This window comes from Echinops telfairi, unplaced genomic scaffold (assembly GCF_000313985.2).
Source record: "Echinops telfairi isolate 266 unplaced genomic scaffold, ASM31398v2 ScPeMD7_18;HRSCAF=68, whole genome shotgun sequence".
Classification (NCBI taxonomy): Eukaryota; Metazoa; Chordata; class Mammalia; order Afrosoricida; family Tenrecidae; genus Echinops; species Echinops telfairi.
The window spans coordinates 71130956-71151429 of record NW_022103915.1 but is presented as its reverse complement, the minus strand read 5'-3'; the positions used below and the strand labels follow the sequence as shown (position 1 = coordinate 71151429).

At 39.6% G+C, this 20474-nt stretch overlaps 1 protein-coding gene across 2 annotated transcripts in view; it reads left to right on the top strand.

Annotated features, from left to right (window-relative positions):
• Positions 1-20474, top strand: part of BRMS1L (BRMS1 like transcriptional repressor) — a 42191-nt gene that overhangs the window by 5749 nt on the left and 15968 nt on the right. For both annotated transcript variants that reach the window (XM_004698538.4, XM_045288170.1), the window contains exons 2-6: positions 3040-3130; positions 7166-7293; positions 9628-9707; positions 18764-18860; positions 20062-20145. In XM_004698538.4, coding sequence (XP_004698595.1) covers positions 3040-3130; positions 7166-7293; positions 9628-9707; positions 18764-18860; positions 20062-20145 — 480 coding nt within the window. The remainder of the gene's footprint in view (positions 1-3039; positions 3131-7165; positions 7294-9627; positions 9708-18763; positions 18861-20061; positions 20146-20474) is intronic.

Below are 20474 nucleotides of genomic sequence, written 5' to 3'. Positions count from 1 at the left end.
GTGGGTATGAGTCATATTCTGACTGTCTTGGTCTGAGGGCCTCAAAAGCAGGCCTGGAAGGTTTTCTAGTTTGCTGTAGTCCTGTGTCCTTCTTACTGGGATGAATTGACCTGAGAAGCATGCTTCTGTGACAGTTTTGTTTTCCATGTTCTATAGAGTGATAGCTTGTAACCAGTTCTTTTCAAATGAGTTAAAAGGGATAAAATAATAGGTCTAGTGATACACATAGGAACTTGGTGGCACTATTAGGTCACTGTTTTGACTGCCGAGCACAGAGTTGGCAGTTCAAAACCACCGGCCACTCTGGGAGAAAGATGAGGATGGCTGCCCTTGAAAAAATGTACAGCCTCGGAAACCCTCTGGAGGGTCACTTTGAGCAGGAGTCAACTCAACGGCACTTCTGTTGTTAATATTTTTGTAGTGGCACCTACACACATACTCCTTTAGCCCAAAGGCCAAAGGAAGCCTTACATATATTCCCTAATGTGACCGAACCTCGAGAACATTATGCCAAGTGACATAAGCCAACCACAAACAGACAGATGTTATATGATCTCACTTATGTGAAATAATAAGCAAACATATAGATACCAAAGTTATCAGTGGTTCCCAGGGGAGTGAGATGGCAGGAGTCCTGGTGGCATCGTGGGCTACAGCTTGGGTTGCTAATCACAGGTCAACAGTTTGAACCCACCAATGATTCCAACTGAGAAAGATGAGACTGTCTAGTCCTGTAAAGATTTAAAGTCTTGGAAATTCGGAAGGGCAGTTCTACTGTCTGATAGGGCCACTATGAGTTGGAAATTTGTTGTTGTGGGGACAGGGTGGGGGAAGAAGGAGAGCCATTGTTTAGGAAGCCTTGAGTTTCTGTTTTGCAGTTATGGGTGATGGTGGAGGAGGCTCAGAGTTTCAGCTACTCTACTCCACAGTTCTTGTCCAGCTTGCAAGAAAGATTATGGGCGAGGGACTACTTTCGGACCTAAGTCAGAGAAAAGGTTTGAACAGAAAGAGTGTGTTTATTGAAGGGGATACTTTGGAAAAGAAATCCGAAGGGCCCTTAGCCAGTCTAAAAGCCCTGGCAGAATGCAGAACCGAGCCGTACATTCTTTTTTTTTGATTATGTAACTCCTTATTTTATTTTTTATTACTTTATAGCTATAGAGGGTCTTTTTTCCTTTCTTTTTTTTATTAAATACTTTTATTGGGGACTCTTACATCTCTTATCACAATCCATACATTCATCCTATTGTGTCAAGCACATTTGCACATATGCCGCCATCATCATTTTCAAGCATTCTCTTCTCACTTGAGCCCCTGATATCAGCTCCCCATTTCTTCCCACTCCATTCCCCACCCTCTCTCCCTCATGAACCCTTGATAAGTTATATATTATTATTTTCATATCTCACATTGTCCTCTGTCGCCCCTCACCCACTTTTCCATAGACTGAAGTACTCCCTCAACACAAGAACACTTTGTTCTAATGATCCGGCATTCTGTGATGCTCACCTTCCCGACATGATCACTGAAGATAAAATGGGTGCATAAGCAAATGTGAAGAAAGCTGATGGTGCCTGGCTATCAGAAGATATAGCATCTGGGGTCTTAAAGGCTTGAAGATAAACAAGCGGCTATCTAGCTGAGAAACAAAACCCCCATGGAAGAAGCACACCAGCCTGTGCGATCATAAGGTCTTGATGGGATCAGTTATCAGGCATCTAAGACCCAGAACAAAATCATACCTAATGTGAACTGGGGTGGGGTGGGGGGCATGAAGTGGAGACTCAATGCCCATCTGTAGACAATTGAACATCCCCGCACAGAGAGGTCACAGGGGAGAGATGAGCCAGTCGTGGTACAGTATAGCACCAATGAAACACACAACTTTCCTCTAGTTCTTTGGTGCTTCCTTCACCCCACTATCATGACCTCAATTCTACCTTACAAATCGGATAAGACCAGAACATGCACACTGCTACAGATAAGAGCCAGCAACACAGGGAATCCAGGATAGATAAACATCTCAGGGCCAACAAGGAGAGTAGAGATACCAGGAGGACTAGGGGAGGGTGGGGGGGAGAATGGGGAATCGATCACAAGGATCAACATATAACCCCCTTCTAGGGGGACGAACAATGGCCTTACATTCTTAATGGTGGTCCTCCCACCATAGGCTAGCTTTTTGGCAGGTCTTCTGCTATTGGCTGATCCTCTAGTGTACCTCCTTCCAGGTATGTGCATCCTACCACTCCAGACTTCATGCTGTGCCCTTCGCTCAGACCCCAAATCCAAGAGTCTATTTAGTCATTGTGGCAGGTAGTGTGAATATCTTGTTTTTCTCTACCCAGCCTTCACCATCTCTGGTCTCTTCTGTTGATAAGAAAATGTGTCTTATTGGTCCTTCACCTTCCTTTATGTTGGAGAGGTCTGTATGGGGAAAGGATCTCCACCTCGCCTTTGTGTTGGAGACACACGTTAAGAGAAATGGGCCTCTCCTTTGGTTACAGTTTCTGCCAGATTCATGCCAACATACTTCTTCCGCTTTGCCAGCCTCTGTCTAACAGTGGTACAAATGAATTAATGTAATTGATATCACTAAATTGTACATCTGAAAATGTGGCAAATATTGTGATATATACATACATACATACATATATATACAAAACAATTAAATTAGGCTAGAGGTTGCTGTCACTTTAACTCTCAGCTATTTAGGAAAATCTACAATGCAAATTATTTTGGATGAATGTTCTCTTTTAAAGCTCAATGTAAACTGATGCCAGGAGCTTAAGTGGAGAGCAAACATTTTGAGAATGATGAGGGCAATGAATGTACAAATGCGCTTTACACAATTGATGTGTGTATGGATTGTGATAAGAGTTTTAAGAGCCCCTAATAGAACGATTAAAAAAAAAAAAAGCTCAATGTAGTCCTTGCATACCCAACTTCATGTTATAGTTCTTTCTTCCTGTCTGAATTAAAATTCAGATAAGATTGCAAACATTAATTCTGCTTTGATATTTGATTTTTTATGAACAGAAATGGATGATGAAGACTGTGAAAGAAGAAGAATGGAGTGTTTAGATGAAATGTCCAATCTTGAAAAACAGTTTACCGATCTCAAAGATCAGTAAGTAGTGTCTCCAGAAGGTCGTTGCCATGGAATCGTAACTGTCCCATGTATGTTCGCATAAGAGTAATCATGCTTCATCTGAATTGCTTCTCCTTTTGTGTTTTATGGGACGGATCTGAAAGAGGTTCAGTAATTGTATGCTGATGATCTCGTTAACTAAGCTGAAGGTTTGAGGTAGGGGATTATGGGGGTGTGGTGGGGGGAAGGGGCTATATAATAAGATTTCTCTGTGGACATTGATTATATCTTCCCCTTGGATTGTTGTTACACTTTTTGGCTCTAATCTACTTTTTTTTTTCCTTTGTTAAATAATTGTATAACATTTTAAGAATATACTGTAATATTTCTCAAAGACCTGACTCTGGAAAATTTTTATTTGTATTTTCCCTCTGGGCAGTACATACAATGACATGTTTTCACATGCATTTTGTAGTTTGCTTCTTGCAGCAACTCCATGTGGTTGACAGATGGTGTTCTCACCACTGTACTTGTGAGAAAAGCAGTACTTAGAGAATGTCCTTATTATCTAGTACTTGCTATAATAGAAATACCATGCATGGGTGGCTTTAACAAACCAAACTTATTTCCTCCTGGTTTAGGAGGGTAGCAGTCTGAGTTCAGGGTGCTGGCTCTGGCAGTAAGCTTCTTTCTGTCAGCTCTGGAGGAAAGTCCTGGTCTCTTCTGAGCTTCTGCTCCTCGGCAGTCTTCAGGGGCTTGGCCTCTTTTCTCCTTCATATTAGCTTCCATCCTTTGCTAATTGAATCTCATTAATATCTCCAAAGAGATAGGCTTGAAACATATCCTATGGTAGTCATGTTCTATTAACATACCACAAAATACCCATTCTCAAATTGGATGATAACCACTGATATAGGTGAGAGGATTTACAGCACACATTTTGGGAGGCTATTCAATCCGTAACAGAGAAGTTACGTGATAACTAAGTCAGGCTTTCTGCCTCTTAGTGTTATTGTGTACTTTCCACTGAGGCACATTATTTTGGAGGAAAACTAGTGGAATAGAAGGAGCTTGGGCTCAGAATCCAGGCTTCCTTTGACTGTTTAGAAGGGGACAATACTTCCTTGTTATTCACTGTGAAGAGGGAATGAACAATATGTACACATTTTAACTATGTGTTTGGCACATTGTAGGTCTTGGTTTTCTTCCCTCGTTGCTGAGATTAGTAACAACGATTAGAGCCCAGTGAGTTGGGAGAATGTAGATACAATTTTATTAAAAAGCGAAAGGTATCTGTTTTAGCTATCTGCTGCTGCTACAACAGCGTGCTCATAAGTGGGAGACTTTACCAAATATTTGTTTTGTCGTGGTTTAGGAGGCGAGACTTCTTATCAGCTCAAGGGGAGTATCTTGCCTCCTCAGCTTCTGTTTCTTGGTTCCTTAGCGATACCTCCATGTGGCTTGACTTCAGTTTCCTCCCTTTCTGCTTCCCTCACTTGGTTGTTTTAATTTCTTATATTTCAATAAAGGTTCACTCAAAACACACCCTATACAAGTCCCACCTCATTAACAAAATGAAGATCCCAAACCCCAAACTCAACTGCTGTCCAGTCAGTTCTGACTCACAGGAACCCCAGGAGAGAGAATAGAACCGGTCCTTTGGGTTTCTGAGGCTGTAAATTTTAATGGAAGTAGACAGCCTCAGTTTTCCCCCACAGAGAAGCTGGTGGTTTCGAACTGCAGACCTTATGGTCAGCAACCCAACTGTAACCCAGTATGCTCTTGGTAATGGTAATATTACCTAAATGGTAATGGTAATTGTAATTGGTAACCTGAATGGTAATGGTAATGGTAATTGGTAATGGTAATGGTAATATTACCTGAATGGTAATATATAACCACAGGCATAAAACTCAAAACACTCACTGCCATAGCGACCATAGAACAGGTTAAAGCTGCTCCTGTGGGCTTTCGGGACTGTCACTCTTTTGGGGAGTAGAAAGCCCCATCTTTCTCCCTTGGTGAGATTAGTGGCTTCGAACTGAGGACTACCACCCAGGGCTACCACAGGCATAGAAGTTAGGATTTACAATGTAAATATTTGGGGGGACACAATCCATAGTGAAAAGCTTTCACTTTGGAACTTGCTGGCATGGACGTGAATATGAATATGGCTGTAAAAGAAAGAAGTGCTTCGGAAAACCTAAACATCTTAATTCAGAGGCTGACTTCTGAATTCTCCAGAATTTTGCTGCTTGTTCTTTTTCTCCTTTTTCTGGAGAGAGATTTGAGAAGAGATGAAAACTCAGTAGTAATTGCTAGGGAGGTAGTTCAAACATATCATAAGATATGTTTATCTTACAAGTCCTACATATTTCTGGTCTTAACTTTCAATGGCATTAGAAATAAATATGTAGCTGTCTCAGGTTAATATAGCAAATTCACATAAGTAATCCAACATCTATAAGGAGACAAAATTGTAAAAATTTGACTTTGAAAGATCTGGTATAATTTTTTTTTTAATTCTAAAGATTTCCATGATTAATTTTAAATGAAAGGAATTTGGATCCCTGGAGCAGTAGAGTTGACCCCAGGCATTCTGGAAGCAAGTTTATGTTTTACCATTTCAGCACATGTAATTTATGAACCTCATGCACTTAATTAGGTTTTGACTATTGGGCTTTTAAAGTGCGTCTGTGGTTATGTGAGAAATGAAAATTACTGTCAAACTGTACTACACCTCTGTAAGTTATAACCAGCTCTTACATAGGAGAACTTTGTAACCCGTCGGTCATTGTCCCTAACCTTCTTGCGGTTGGCAGATTTTTGTTTTCTCCTGGCTCACTTTGTCCAACAGCCAGTTCCCCCCACGGGCTGTACTCGTTTCCGGGAGTATTAAAAGTAGACCCAGACTACTATCTGATAAGATTCTTTTACAAGGAATTGGTTTTCAGATGTTTCAGAAAAAAATGAATCCTTGCCCCATGTTTGTGATTTTTTTCCTATTGCCCCAATCGCTTTGCTTTGTTACTTTTATCTTATTGTACTGTGTGTCTCTGCAAACCATCTCAAACCCCTCTGGAAGGGGCAGGAAACATGGTAGTAATAATGCACCCAACAGCACACCCTTCGTAAGGCAGAAAGCCCACCACTTGCAGTTTCTATAGTGGGGGAAGGTGAGTTCTTCCACCTCCCTAAGAAGATAAAGAAAGTGATATCACCAAGTTTCCCTTCATTTTCACATTCAACATCCAACAGGCACTAATTGAAAGTAGTGTTTGTTACCAAGGGGATTAGGGTCTTTGCTTTTAATGACTTTATAATCAAATCAGAAGAGTCTGCTCTTTTAAACAAGGATACTTGGTAGCACAGTGGCTAAGGACTTGGCTGCTAAGCAAAAACATCAGCACTTTGAATCTGCCCACCACTGCTCAGGATAAAGACTTGGCAGTCGGCTTCCCTGAAGGTGCGCGCTTTGGAACGCACTGGGGGCAGTTCTCCTGCACCTTATAGGGTTGCTGTGCGTCCCAATAGACTAACTGGCACCACTCTTTAAAAACTTGTAAACATTTACCCAAAATAGTGTTGTCAAGTCACATCACCTGTTCATTCAATATTCTGGCTCTCAAATTGGGGATAATACCAATATTTTATATAAATTTGATCTTTCTTAGCTGCAGTCCTTGTATCAATTTTTTTTGCATTTCACCTAATGTGTTATAATTTCAAAAATATAAATACTATGTTGTCCTTTTCTGGCTTTGCATGTTTGTCATTTTATCTTAAGCTTTAGAAAAATTCAGCCCAGATAAGATAATGCATTATTTTGGCAGGCAGTGTAGATAATGATTTCTCTTACTGGTGTTTTGTTCTTTTCTCCCAAAGTATATTTATTGTATTGATACTAGGATTTAATGATGAATCATCTGAATCTCTACCAATGTCAATGAGCTAAGCAAAAATAAATCTGGTGGCTTAATAGAATATGAAAGAGATTAAGAGAAAATAATGTGTAGTAAAGGTACCATTTTGTTGGAATTTTAAAATTAATATCCTAATCTTTGCTTTGTTTAGGCTTTATAAAGAACGATTAAGTCAGGTAGATGCAAAACTACAAGAAGTCATAGCTGGAAAGGCACCAGAGTATTTGGAACCACTGGCAACTTTGCAAGAAAACATGCAAATCCGTACAAAGGTAGCAGGTAGGAGAGCAAAACATCTTTTCCATATACTAGGATATGAACCCTACGTAAATTTACAAGGCTGTTGTCAAGCAGACGTTTGTAGTTAATGAGATTATGCATATGGATACACAGATCAGACTAGTTTTCCCTGGCAGTCAACCCGCAGTTACTTATTAAATAAATACCTTTGGCTTTTTTCTGCTGCTGGGGTATCAAATAGAAGGTCTCCTGGCTTAGGTGAAATATCTCGAACAGACAAATAGATAGAGACCAAAGTGGTTACTTATAAAGTGGATACGCGGCTTGGTAGGAGGGAGCCAGGAGACTCTGCTTACGGGCAATGAGTTCCTTTTAATGGTGGTGTAAGAGATGGTTGCGATGATTACACAGTATGAGGGATGGAATCAGTGCCACTGAATTGTACATGTGAAATATGGTGATTTGACAAATATTTTGTTCTGTACAAGGGCCTTTTAAAATTTTACAGAAAAATTCCATGATCTTTTAATTCCATTTTTTCAGGAACTTTTTGCTCACTCCCTAGTATAGTTTTAACCATAATTAAAAAAAAAAGTCCTCAAGTTGCTCACAATGTTATTGAGAAGATCCTTCTACATGTTAAACAATTATAAATCAGATACCCTTTCTTTAGAGTAACTGGTTCCATGACAGTTTAGTGTCCTATTAGGTAAACTGTATAGTAAATGAATTAACCTTAATTTAACCTTATCACTCTTATAGGTGAAAAAATACCAAGACATTTTTTTCTTATAGGTGAAAATACCAAGACATTTTTTTCTTATAGGTGAAAAAATACCAAGACATTTATAAGAATGATAGGGCCTTTTTTTTGGTTATAAGATTTTCAAATATTTGATCAAGATATTATAGGACGGGATTAGTCTTCAATGGACTTCGAACTGTTTCACTTTGGTTACACCATTTGCTGTGATTGGTTTTAATGTAAAAGCCATCTGGGGCTCTTGTTTAAATGCAGTGTCTGCTTCAGTATTTGTGCTGGAAAGGCAAGTTCTCAGAAAGGCCTCAAATCAGAGTGAGCCAGTTCAAAACCCTGCTTCAACTAGGTCATTTGAATATATGTGTATTTTATTTTCAGGTAAATTTGGCCATCCATTTGTGACTAAATGAAATGAAGAAGTACTTTATTGTTAACAATTCAGTCTTATGTTTGGCCCAGGTTCAGTGTCAGGTTCCAGCACTCATAACCAAGGCATTTATCTATTTAAAGATCACTTACAATTTCAAAATTGTAGAGTTAATAAATGAAGATCCTGATTGATAGTGATTTTTTTTTCCTGTTAATAGGTAAGACGTGGATAAAAGGGTTTTGTGCTTTAGTAACTAAACATCTTAGTCCAAATTTTATTCTTGTGCTTAATATAAGTATGTTGGTAATGTGATACTTAATTTGCTGTCTTTGCATACTGGTTTAGCATACTCTCAAAATGAGAAAAGTTCCTTACATCTTTGACGTTCTATTTGACTTACTGGATGTTCAGGAAATATTACTTGGATACATATTCAGTTTTCAACTTTGTGGATTCGTTTGCTGTTTTACTTTATAGAATAATGTGTGTGTTTGTGTGTGTGTGTGTGTGTGTGTGTGTGTGGTTAATGGCATAGGTCCAGATCTCTGTCCTCTGCTTTTACTACCCTTGAGAGAGAATTACATTTCTCGGGCCAACTCTAGCACAGAGTTCAGTATACATGTCTAGACCATTTGCCATGTTCCTGGTGGCAAATGTGCATGGCTATGTTGTCTATTCTATATTGCTGCCCTGCTGATAAAGTTAAGCTCTATCGTAAAGCCCTGTCAGGAGCACTCCTCACACTATAAACTTGCTATGTGGAGTTACACACTTAATCATCACTCTGGAAGCTCTGAGCTTTGAAAAGAAATAATAGTTTAAAAACAGCTGTTTTGGTGAGATATAGTAATCAAGTTGTTGCTTTGTGATTGATGACACATTTTTATTATCACTCTGTTTTCATTGTGAGCCCTAAAGATTTATTTATTTATTTATTTATTATGTTTTTTATTTCCATTTTGATCATCATCTGTTAAACATTTAGGAGTATTCTTTAGGAGAATGGGATAACTAAAATTGGATAGTTTTTTTCCCAGCTCTTAAAATTCCCTATTGTCTAAGTCTTCCTTGATAATGATTTTAAATGATTTTTTATTTTTAGCATTCAAAGAGACAGTTAGAGTCACTTGTCAATTTCTCCTTTCTTCATCTCATCAAATACGATGCGGACCGAGTTCTTGTAGGAAGTGATAATGAAACCCCTTGTTGCTGACATAATCAGAGTAATTGTGTTTGGTTGCAGGAATCTATAGAGAGCTCTGCTTAGAATCTGTAAAGAACAAATATGAATGTGAAATTCAAGCTTCTCGCCAACATTGTGAGGTACTGACGTTTTGCTTAACTTTTTAGCTAATTTCATCTCTTCAAGCCTTTTTTGAGTATAGTAGGTGAAAAATGGGATGAAGTGAAACACAGCTAGATAGTCCTTCAGCCTGTCACTTGTGTGTGCTGTCACCCCGCCAGCTCCCCCAAGTCAGTTGCATTGGAGGCTCTTCTGGGGCTAGCACACGCAGTGGGAAGGGGGAGCAAGACCTGAGCGATATGATTCTGTGCAACTGTTATTAGAAAAAGTCTTCGCAAAGATAACACTTGGCATCACTGAAGATATTATTATAATTATTATAATAAAGAAGTTAAAATGCAAAACGTTCATATCTAATGGTGCGGTTACATAATATGATGGGCTATAAATTAACTTCTGACTCTCAATGCATGTTTACACATTTGAAGCAAAGACTATTTATAGGCCAACAGCGGTATTTCTCTTTATATTCTGTTTATTTTCAACAGTTTTTATTAAACAATGCTAACTTGGCAATAATTTTTCATATAAGTTGGAAAACATACATAAATATACCAGGAATAATGGGGTATGTTTTATAAGTCTTTAAAAAAAACAGGTAAAATTAATTTTATTATATTTTTAACCCAGTATATCCAATATGTGATCACTTCAACATAAGATCAACTTAACAGTATTTGTTTGTTAGTAGTTCTCAGCAGGTTGATTCCAACTCATGGCATTCCCATGTGTGCAGACTAGAACTGCCCCACAGGGTTTCGATCTGGAAGCACATTGCCAGGGATGTCTCGGAAGGGCTTTGGTTCAGCTACCACCGTTTGGCCAGTCGTCGATTAGTTTGATTAGTTTGTGCTTGTAGGGACTCCAAAAGCGTGTTGTCATTAGATGTCATCAAATTGGTGCAATTGCAGCCCCTACCGATGGCAGTCCAGGCTGGGACAGCACAGAGAGTGGGGATGCTGGAACTTGCCAGAGTAGATGTTCATTTGCAAGTTGGAGTGCCAGCCTATCAGGGTTTTGTTGTCAGATGCTCTCCAGTAGGCTCTCAGGCACAATGATCTCAGGTACAACAGAACTCAACATTGTCTCCTCCTGCATCATCCCCACGATCATGGCTATGTTCAAGTCCATTGTTATAGCCACTGTTTTAATCAATCTCTGCGAGAGTCTTCCTCTTTTATACTGACCCTACCACAACTAGGGACATCATATTTGGTAAAGTAAATGGGCAGCCAAATGGGGAAGGCCCTCAAGGAGATGGATTGACCCTGTGGCTGCAACAGTGGGCCCAAGCTTAGGAACAACTGTGAGGACGACACAGGACCAGGCAGTGTTTTGTGGTGTTTTGCATAAGATCATCGCTGTGGGTCAGAACTGACTGGACGGCACCTGACAACAAGAGCAGCAACAGCTACTACTTTACCCAACATAATGTCCATCTCCTGGAACTGGTCCCACCTGGTAACACAAAGTATGTGAGATGAAGTCTCACTATTCACACTTCTAAGGAGCACTCTGAGTATACTTCTTCCAAGACAGATTTGTTTTTCTGGAAGCCAATGGCATATTCAGTTTTCTTTGCCAGGACTGTAATTCAAAGGCATCAATTCCTGGATGTTTCTTATGCATTGGCCGGCTTTCACATGCATTTGAGCTGATTGAAAATATGGCTTGAGTCAGGGGCACCTTTGTCCTCACTGTCTTTAGTAACATGTTTTTTTCAAACATTTTTTAGAACTTTTAAAAAAGACCCTTTTAGCAGATTTGCCCAATGCATATGCCCTTTGATTTCTTTTTTTTTTTTAAGTGAAGGAGGAAGGGCTTACTCTGATCAAACAGGGAGCAAGCACATCAGGACTAGAGTTGTCAAGGCAGGCCCCGCAGAAACAGGGAGTTGCAGTTTTGTAGTTACATACCAGGAAGTACATTGAGCGATAACCTTTGATGTCTTGGCTGCTATTTCCATAAGTGTTGATTGTGCATCCACGTAAAATGAGATCCTTGGCAACTGTAAAAATGACCTGGGGGGTCAAGTCTGACCTCCGTACTTCACAAGGGAAAGGAGACTCAAACTGAAGTCAGCCCAGGGCTGATTTCATAGGAGGTAGAGGCCAGACATGCCTCACCCTTCAACCATTTTATACCAATTTTGACACGAACCATCCCTCCCATGCCATTCTCTACATCTCGCTGGATTTGATACCTCATTGCAGTGACCACATAGAACTCATAGGAAATGCTTAGCGATTAGGGGATTTGACCTAACATGGGGGGGCGGGGGCGGCGGCGGCGGCACGGGGGCGGTGTCTGGAGGCACCCATTCCATAATGGAAGGCCCTCGGCTTCAGGGACTGGGAAGCTCACTGCTCTGTTTTGTGCGCTGACTGTTGCCTCTGCAGCTGCCACTCTTGTCTCACAACTCTGTGTCCTGAATTGAGGAGATTCAGTGTGTAGTAATTTCAGGGGCCAAAAGCTACGCTCCACTCTGGGCTCCTTTTTCTTCCCTGTAGTGAGATCTTCTGTCCCTGCTTCAGAAATGGCTTATCTTGTACTTAGTGGGATGATAAAAAAGACCAGTCCTCACGTGAGAGTTCCAGATTTTTACAGTCCTAATTAACTCTTAATAATCACTCACAATTTAATCATATAATCCCATGAGCATCTTCCTCCACCTTATCTTACTTGGACCCATCCAGAAGGTCATCCGGTGGGAGTTACAAGGATAAGGCTTCAAGAGCTATATCAAGTAAATCACTGCACCATAACTTAAATATTTTCTCTATCATGATGCTGCTCACTGGCCCATTTGGGATGATTTTTAATTTTTTGATTGTTGGTATAATCCATACTGAAGGTTGTATAGTCTTTGATCTTCATCAGTAAATACTTCAAATTCCTTTAGCTTTCAGCAAGTAAGGTTATGTCATTTGTATACTGGATACAGGTTGCTAATCGGTCTTCTTCCTAATCCAGATACATTATTCTTTATACAATGTAGCTTCTAAGGCTATTTGCTGAGGACACAGTTGGAATAAGCATGGTAAAAAGATACAATCCTCATGCACACCTTTCCCAATTGAATTTAAACAACAAAGTATGCCGTTGTTCAGTTTGATCTATGTGCAAGAACCAATGAAGTGTTCTGGAATTCTCATGTCCTGTCATGTTATCCATCCTTTGTTAGGGTCCACATGACTGGATGTTTTGCGGTGTCAGAAAGACATGAACAAACCTCTTTCTGATATGCTCTGCGTTCCACCAAGATCAAACTAACACCGAGGACCTTCGTAGTTTTCTTGTACCTAGGAATATTTCTAATTTTAAGAGTTTAGCTATATGTTTACATGAATGCTTTTGAAATTTTATCCAGGATTTTTGTCTAGGTATATTGGGATATTTTAAAAGTCTTTTACTTTCTTTAGGATCGAGTCTATTACTAGAAACAAAAGTCAAAAAGTTATCTTCAGGTAATGCTCTCTTACATAGAAATATATAATTATTTTATTTCTCTGAAGATTACTGAATTTTGAGTCTTTCTAAATAATTTAAATTCCTTCTAGTGTAGGCATGGTTTGGTGATTTTTATGTTTACCATAGGATTAATCTCATAAATAACTGTGTAATTGAAGCTACTCACCAGTATGTAAAAGTAATTGTAGGCGCAAAGGAAATCGAGAAAGAAAATTTGCAATTAACTCCATTCATGACAGAATTATTTTCTGCTTTCAAGTCTTTGTGGATACTATGTTTTCAGTAATGGAAGGCAGACTGAAATCAAGGAAAATGCAATTCTATTTTGAGGTAATAGGGATTTTGTTACAAATACATGAGTCACATATGTCCTTGAGTGGCAGCATTGGTGGGATAAGGCCTGTTTCTTCAGATTCACACAGCTATACAAGTTCCCACCAAGCGACAGCATACACTACACCTGGGTTAGCAGCTGCCGAGCATCCTGAGAGGCTGGAAATGCTGATGGGCGATATATGTTTCACAGGTTGTGACAGGGTTTAAAGTTATATGTATTTTACATTCATTCATCTTGATCTTTATAATAACCTTTTGAGATAGGAAGTATCTTGATTTTATGGATGAGGTTACTGAGGTGCAGAAAGGTTAAGAAAGTCACTGAGGGTCATGCAGTTAATGGGCAGCTGAACCAGGATTCACATCCTTTGATCTTTCTAGAATTTACCACTAAATCTGAACTTCATCATTTGGGGCTTTTATCTGCTTATTACTTAGTTCCACATTAGACTCACACATAAACATTACTAGAGGCAGTGGAAAGAGAAAAGGGACTTATTGTATCAGTGGTTAGAATCAGAGTTTGTTTCGCAGCCGATAGAGAAGCAGGGGACCAAGGAGCAGACTAGACATGGCCACAGGGGTGTGGGTGTGCCAGAAACCACCGAGGAAACCAAGACAACTGATGGTTTGTAGCAAAGCATGCTTGGAAATCACACTTATCGAGTGCTGTACTATGATGTGCCGGACACCAGGACAGAGAGAGCTGCTGTATTTATTTAGGTTCTTTTAGTTAAGTGTCACCATTCATTAAACAGCCCCCCCAAAAAACTCCAAAGCAAACACCCCCAAACCTCAACTCCTTGTCATTGAGTTGATTCTTACTCATAGAAACCCTATACAGGTTTTCTCAGTCTGTAAATCTTTATGATAGCAAATACCGTCATCTTTTTCCAGCAGTGACTGGTAGGTTTGAACTGTTGACTTTGCAGTTAGCAGCCCAACAACTAACTTACAGCACCACCCGGGATCCTTAAACACCTCACCATAGGGAAGTTTTAAGATCTGACAATAAGTGGTAGCAAGGTCTCAGAGCTCAGGTTAGGTTCCAGTTCTTGGAAAATTCAGAGGAATTGGTGAGTATCCTCACAACAGTAAAAAACAAAAAACCTAAACCCACTGTTGTCAAGTTGATTGACACTCATTGCAACCCTATATAGGATTTCCTAAGCTATACATCTTCCCTCCAAGGAGTGGCTGGGGGATTTGAACTGTTGACCTTTTAGTTAACAGTCCAATGCTTAACTGACAGAGCTACCAGGGTTTCTTGATTATAACATTAGTAAGATTTTATTGAGAAAACCTAAGAAATAAAAGGGTAAAGAAGGTAATGAAGTCAGCTATAAAATACCAACCAGACGCCATCACTGTTAATAAGTATGTGTATGTTTGTGTCTTTATTTTTCTACATGGCTGGTAGCATTTTATATATCCTACTTTGTATCTTTTTTCAAGCAACATTTCATGAGCGTTTTCCTATTGCTCAAAATACTCTTTAAGAAAAAATAATTTTAGCAGGCAATATCCTGAATTTTAGCAGGCCTATCCTGAAGGCTCCAGGTTTAAAAGGAAAAACAACAGTCCCTTGCCCTACTTCCAAATTCTGCATCTCAGAGGCGATTCCCTTGAACTGGCTTAGCTGCTGATTCTGGAATTTGCCTTTATATTTCTAAATCAGTTCTAGGCATTCTTTATCTGCTTGCTATTGTGGAAATTGAGGTGTCTATCCTAGCTCTCCTCCTCGTGTTCCAATACTGGTATATCACAGTGTTTGTGGTTAATAACCATAAGTATTCACTGACCTGCTAGGCTTAAATGTCTTTCATTGTATAACTTTAAAATAAGATTTTTAAAAGTTCAGAATTATTAATAGCTTCCTTTTTTGCTGGTTAGTGTTCTTTGTGTTTGGTGTTTTTTCTGTCTGTTTTCCTCAGAGATCCTAGAGTCATGGAAGCCCCCTAATGCTGTTCGCACTGTGGAGCAGATCACCTGTGAGTTCCATTTTCTTCTGGAAGCAACCCTTGCCAGGACCCTGGTCTCCACCTTGTTTCATCCTTTGGATTCTCTCTAGGGAACCCCATCACTCTCTTCACGGGGTGTGTCTTCCCACCACCTTGGAAATTCCCTTTCTCTTTCCCACTAGACTTTGTTCTCTTTCAGTTCCGCAGAGTGTCTCTCAGTAGCTTCCTGGGAAAGGGTGCATAGAATTGAGTGTTTGGGACCTCTTGTCTTGCTTATCTATTGCTTTGTAACAAATTAGTTGGAAACTTAGTAACTGAAAAGCAACATTGAACATGTGTACATTTCTGTGGTCAGGACTGTGGGAGCTATTCACTGGGTGATTCTGACTTGGAATCATGTGAATTTGCTGCTAAGATGTCAACGGATGATTCAGTTATCTGAAGGATTGTGGAGAATCTGCTTCCAAAGTGACTCATCACTAGCCTGGCAAATCGATGATGGCTGTTGGCGGGATGCCTCCCTTTCTCACTGTGTGGGCCTCTCCTCAGGCTGCTTGGGGGCCGTGATCTGATGACTAGAGCAACACTTCTATCTTTACACTTTGAAGTGTTGTTGTTCTAGGCTTGGAGTCTGTGCTGATTCATGAATTTCTGAGGCCTGTCAGGAGCAGTCACCAAGCCTGTGTCTTGCAAGATGCTTCTGGGGGGGTTGGAACCTCCAGCCTTCGGCTGGTAATTGAGTGTTTACCACCTTTTGTACACAACAGGTGCAACTGTTTGTGCCACCTTTTTACAGTATTTAGAGACACCTTCATAGCTTTAAGCATTTCAGCCCCATTGTGGCTTATAAAATGAATGATAAAAAATTGATTAGTGATTTTATTGTAGAACTTCTGCTTGGCCCAGGGCAATTTTATCAAAGGAAAGATAATACTCTGGTTCAAATGTCATGTTTTTAAAAGCAAAAGCCTTATTGCTCCAGCTCTGAATTTTGGTTGGGGAATCCGGCTCTGGTTACAGCTGCCACACTATCCTGACTGGTGGGCCCTGATCTTCCATTTTCTGTAAGCCATTTCCTATTGTTGTAGCACCATGTAAACAAGGCTGGAAGATGACTTAAGACCTTAACAAGGGCCAGACAACAATCCAAAGGAAGTAAACTAGAAAGTAGCAGGTAGTAAGCCGGGCGAGTTTTCTGCTTTTATTCTCTGCCTCCCTAGCACCCTCTACCTTGCTGCTGGGTCAGACATTTGATTGCAATGGCTAAATGCTGAGGATGTAGTGGTTCAGTCAGGACAGATTCTTCTCTTTAGTGTCTACAGGCGGGTCTCTCTCCAGCCCTAAGCCTATCCACCTGGCCTCTGCCTTGATCAAGCAATGTTACAAAGCTCTTGTGGGGCGGCTAATAAATGCCTAGAACATGCTATTCCACTGTAAGCCTCAACCTGAAGGCTCTTGGCTCCAGCTTTGTAGCCAGCAAATGCAGTGTCCCCAATTAAGGCCCCCGGGGCACTCCACTCCACAAACCAGATTCTTGCCCTGAAGCGCTCAGATTCACTTGCTTTGTGCGCTGGGACTCCCTGCTCTGTCTCATCTTCTGCTGTTACTGCTGCTCTGCCGTATCACTGGTGTCCAAGCTGTCTCCTGGATCCAGGAGGTTCGCTGCTCAGGAATCTTGGGGTCCAAAGGATGTGCTTTTACTCCTGGCTTTGCTTCTGAGATGGCTGATTTATACCAAGCAGGATGGCAATCATCACTAACCCTGGTAACCATCACTCTCACCTGAATCATATAATCCAATCAGTGTGTTCCCTCACCTTCTTAAAGTCAGTCATTTGGTAGCAGTAAAAAAAGGCTATGACTAGTAGCGCCATATTAAATAATTCACTGCTTTGCAGATAGTAACGTGAGATAATTTTTCATTGCTTTCTCTAAAGCTCCTGATTTGTTTCAAAATGACAAAAATCATGTTTTCTCTTCTATAAAGGAGCACCTTAAAATGTGTAGACTCTAAATTTCATACCCCAAAGAGGGGACTTACTGGTTAATACTGGTAATGGGTGTGACTTATGCCTTACATAAGATAGTCATATCTAACTATATCTTAGTAGCTTCCACAAACAAGTATGTCTAATTAGATCCCACTTGCTTAATAATATCCTTACTAGAGATAAGCATTTAATGCAGTGGTTCTCAGCTTTCCTAATGCTGCCACCCTTTAATACAGTTCCTCATGTTGTGGTGACCCCGCAACCATAAAATTATTTCGTTGCTCCTTCATAACTGTAATTTTGCTACTGTTAGGAATCGGGCGACCCCTGTGAAAGGGTTGTTCGACCTCCAAGTTGAGAACCGCTGATTTAATGGGTAGGTTGGGAATCTATTATGGGCTTTCAATGTAATGAATCTGAACATTATATTTATGTACGTTTTATGGGCTTTTAAATAAAGAATGCAGTGCTTTATAATTAAGATAGAAGTACAACTAGAAAGAATAGATCTGGGTTTTAATTCAGTTGCCAGTGAGCTGCCTTGTCTTTTTTAGTAAGTTACTCAATTAGTAGTTTTGTTGTGATAGTTAGATACGATTAAAGCCAAAACCCAAACCCACTCCCATTGCACTAATTTGGACTCATAGTGAACCTATATAAGATATCCAAGATATTAAATCTTCATGGGAGCACACAGCTTCATTTCTCTCCCTTAAAAGTGGCTGGGTGATTTTGAACTTCCAACCTCGTGGTTAGCAGCCCAATGTGTATCTCACGGTGACACCAGAGCTCCTTTAGATACGGTTAGTCTGTGATTTTATTATTTCAACAGTAATTGAATTATTTTAGATGATTATATAGTTTTAATGTGAGCCTTTATGTGGTATTTTAGGCTATTTAAATTTGATGCTAAGATATTTATAAAGAATACACTTAATTATCATTCCTTTAGGAAAATGTGATTCGATTTTATAATGATATCATCCCAGAAACAAGCGGAATCTGCTTATGTTTATAAAAGGGTGTGAGAGTTTGCTATGATTTAAAAAAAATAAGTATTACCTCACTTATTACATATAAATTTAGATGTTCATAAATATAATTTAATTGCATTTATCTAACTCGCTATGTAGAATGTGCTCCATAGTTTTACTTCCAGATATTTGACATTTCTCTAAAATTCTTAAGTGGGCTAAGAGAGCAAACGAAAGCATTGCTTATGAAAGTATTTTAAGAGTAAGCGATTTGGCGCTGTTAGTTGCGATGGACCTGTTTTATTTATTGTGATGTGTGATCTGTTTTATTTTGCTTGTCCAGAGTGAAAAGCTTCTGCTGTATGACACAGTCCAGAGTGAGCTAGAGGAGAAGATACGAAGGCTTGAAGAGGACAGGCACAGTATTGATATTACCTCAGGTACGGACAGTGGGATCAGGATGTACGATTCCAGTGACACTGAGCCTTTGGTTTGCAGCAGTGTCTCATAATATCTTAGGCTTCTGATTTCAAAAATGGCATCTCTATGAAGTTCCCTAATAAAAGGGAAGACTTGCAATGAATTTGATGTGATTACTACTACTACTTTGATCTGAATTCATACTTTAAAAAGATGTACGGAAGTGGAGCACAGGGAAAGGGACCAAAAAAGTGTGACAGGAATCTGTTACAAGAACAGTATTAGGAGACCACTACAGTGTACGTCGTTCCAAGTCTGGAGAGCCTGTCATGTGGAAGAAGGACTGAAAACCTTTCTCTTTGGCTCTAAACCAGTGGTTCTCAACCTTCCTCATGCTGCAACCCTTTCATACAGTTCCTCATGTTGTGGTGACCCCAACCATACAATTATTTTTGTTGCTACTTCATAACTATAATTTTGCTACTGTTATGGATCGAGTGACCCCTGTGAAAGGGTTGTTCGACCCCCAAAGGGGTCACAACTCACAGATTGAGACCCGCTGCTCTAAATGAACTGACAAATGGATAGATTACATACAGGGAGGCAAACTTGTGGCTCAGAGAAAGGACAGACCAGTGTTGGCTTTTCCAGGAATATTGGAAAGGCTTTCTGTATTAGGTGAAAGTTTTACTAGGGTATCCTATACTTCTTGAATATGTATTATTTTATCTGACATAGATTATATGTCTCTAGTACAGAGTAGGCATACCGAAGTCAGACAAGCCGAACTCTTGACGCCAGCACTCCATTACCCATTAGTTGATCTCCTTATCTGTAAAATGGAAGTAGTAAGAATAGCTACCTCACAGGTAGCTCTAAGGATATGGTGAAACGGTACCTGTCATGTACGCATCTCAAAGGGCTGGATGTGGTCCTCAGGCATTAGTTATTCTGCTGCCTGCAGTTCAAGATGATGTTATCTTTAGCAAGGGATAGGAATGTTTATTAACATATACTCCTCCCCATGACATTATTATACTCTTAAGCATATATATGTATGCACATTGCTACTAATGAAGTTTTTAAAAAAATCATTTTATCAGGGGCTCATCTACTAATGAAGTCTTATGCAAAAATAAATAGTATGAAATTATTTAGTTCTGTTTTCCTCCTTTGGTCACCAGATATCTGCTAATATTTTGTATTTTATGTACTCTTCAGAGCTATGGAATGATGAGCTTCAGTCAAGAAAAAAGAGAAAGGATGCTTTCAGTCCTGACAAGAAGAAACCAGTTGTTGTGTCAGATATCCTTTGCCAAAATTACTGGGTTTTTTTTCTATTACTACACTTTTGTCTTTCTATCTTAACTAATAGTCCTAAAGTCTGATTAGTACTTTATAGCATTGTGAACACCTTTGTAATTCTTACTATACATATTTTTTTGTTTTGCTTATTTTAAAATTTTTTTTAAAAAATCGTTTAATTGGGGCTCATACAACTCTTATCACAATCTATACGTACATCAATTGTGTAAAGCACACTTATATATTTGTTGCCCTCATCATTCTCAAAATTCACTTTCTGCTTGGGTTCCTGGAATCAGCTCCTCATTTTCCTTGTTCCCCTCCCCCTC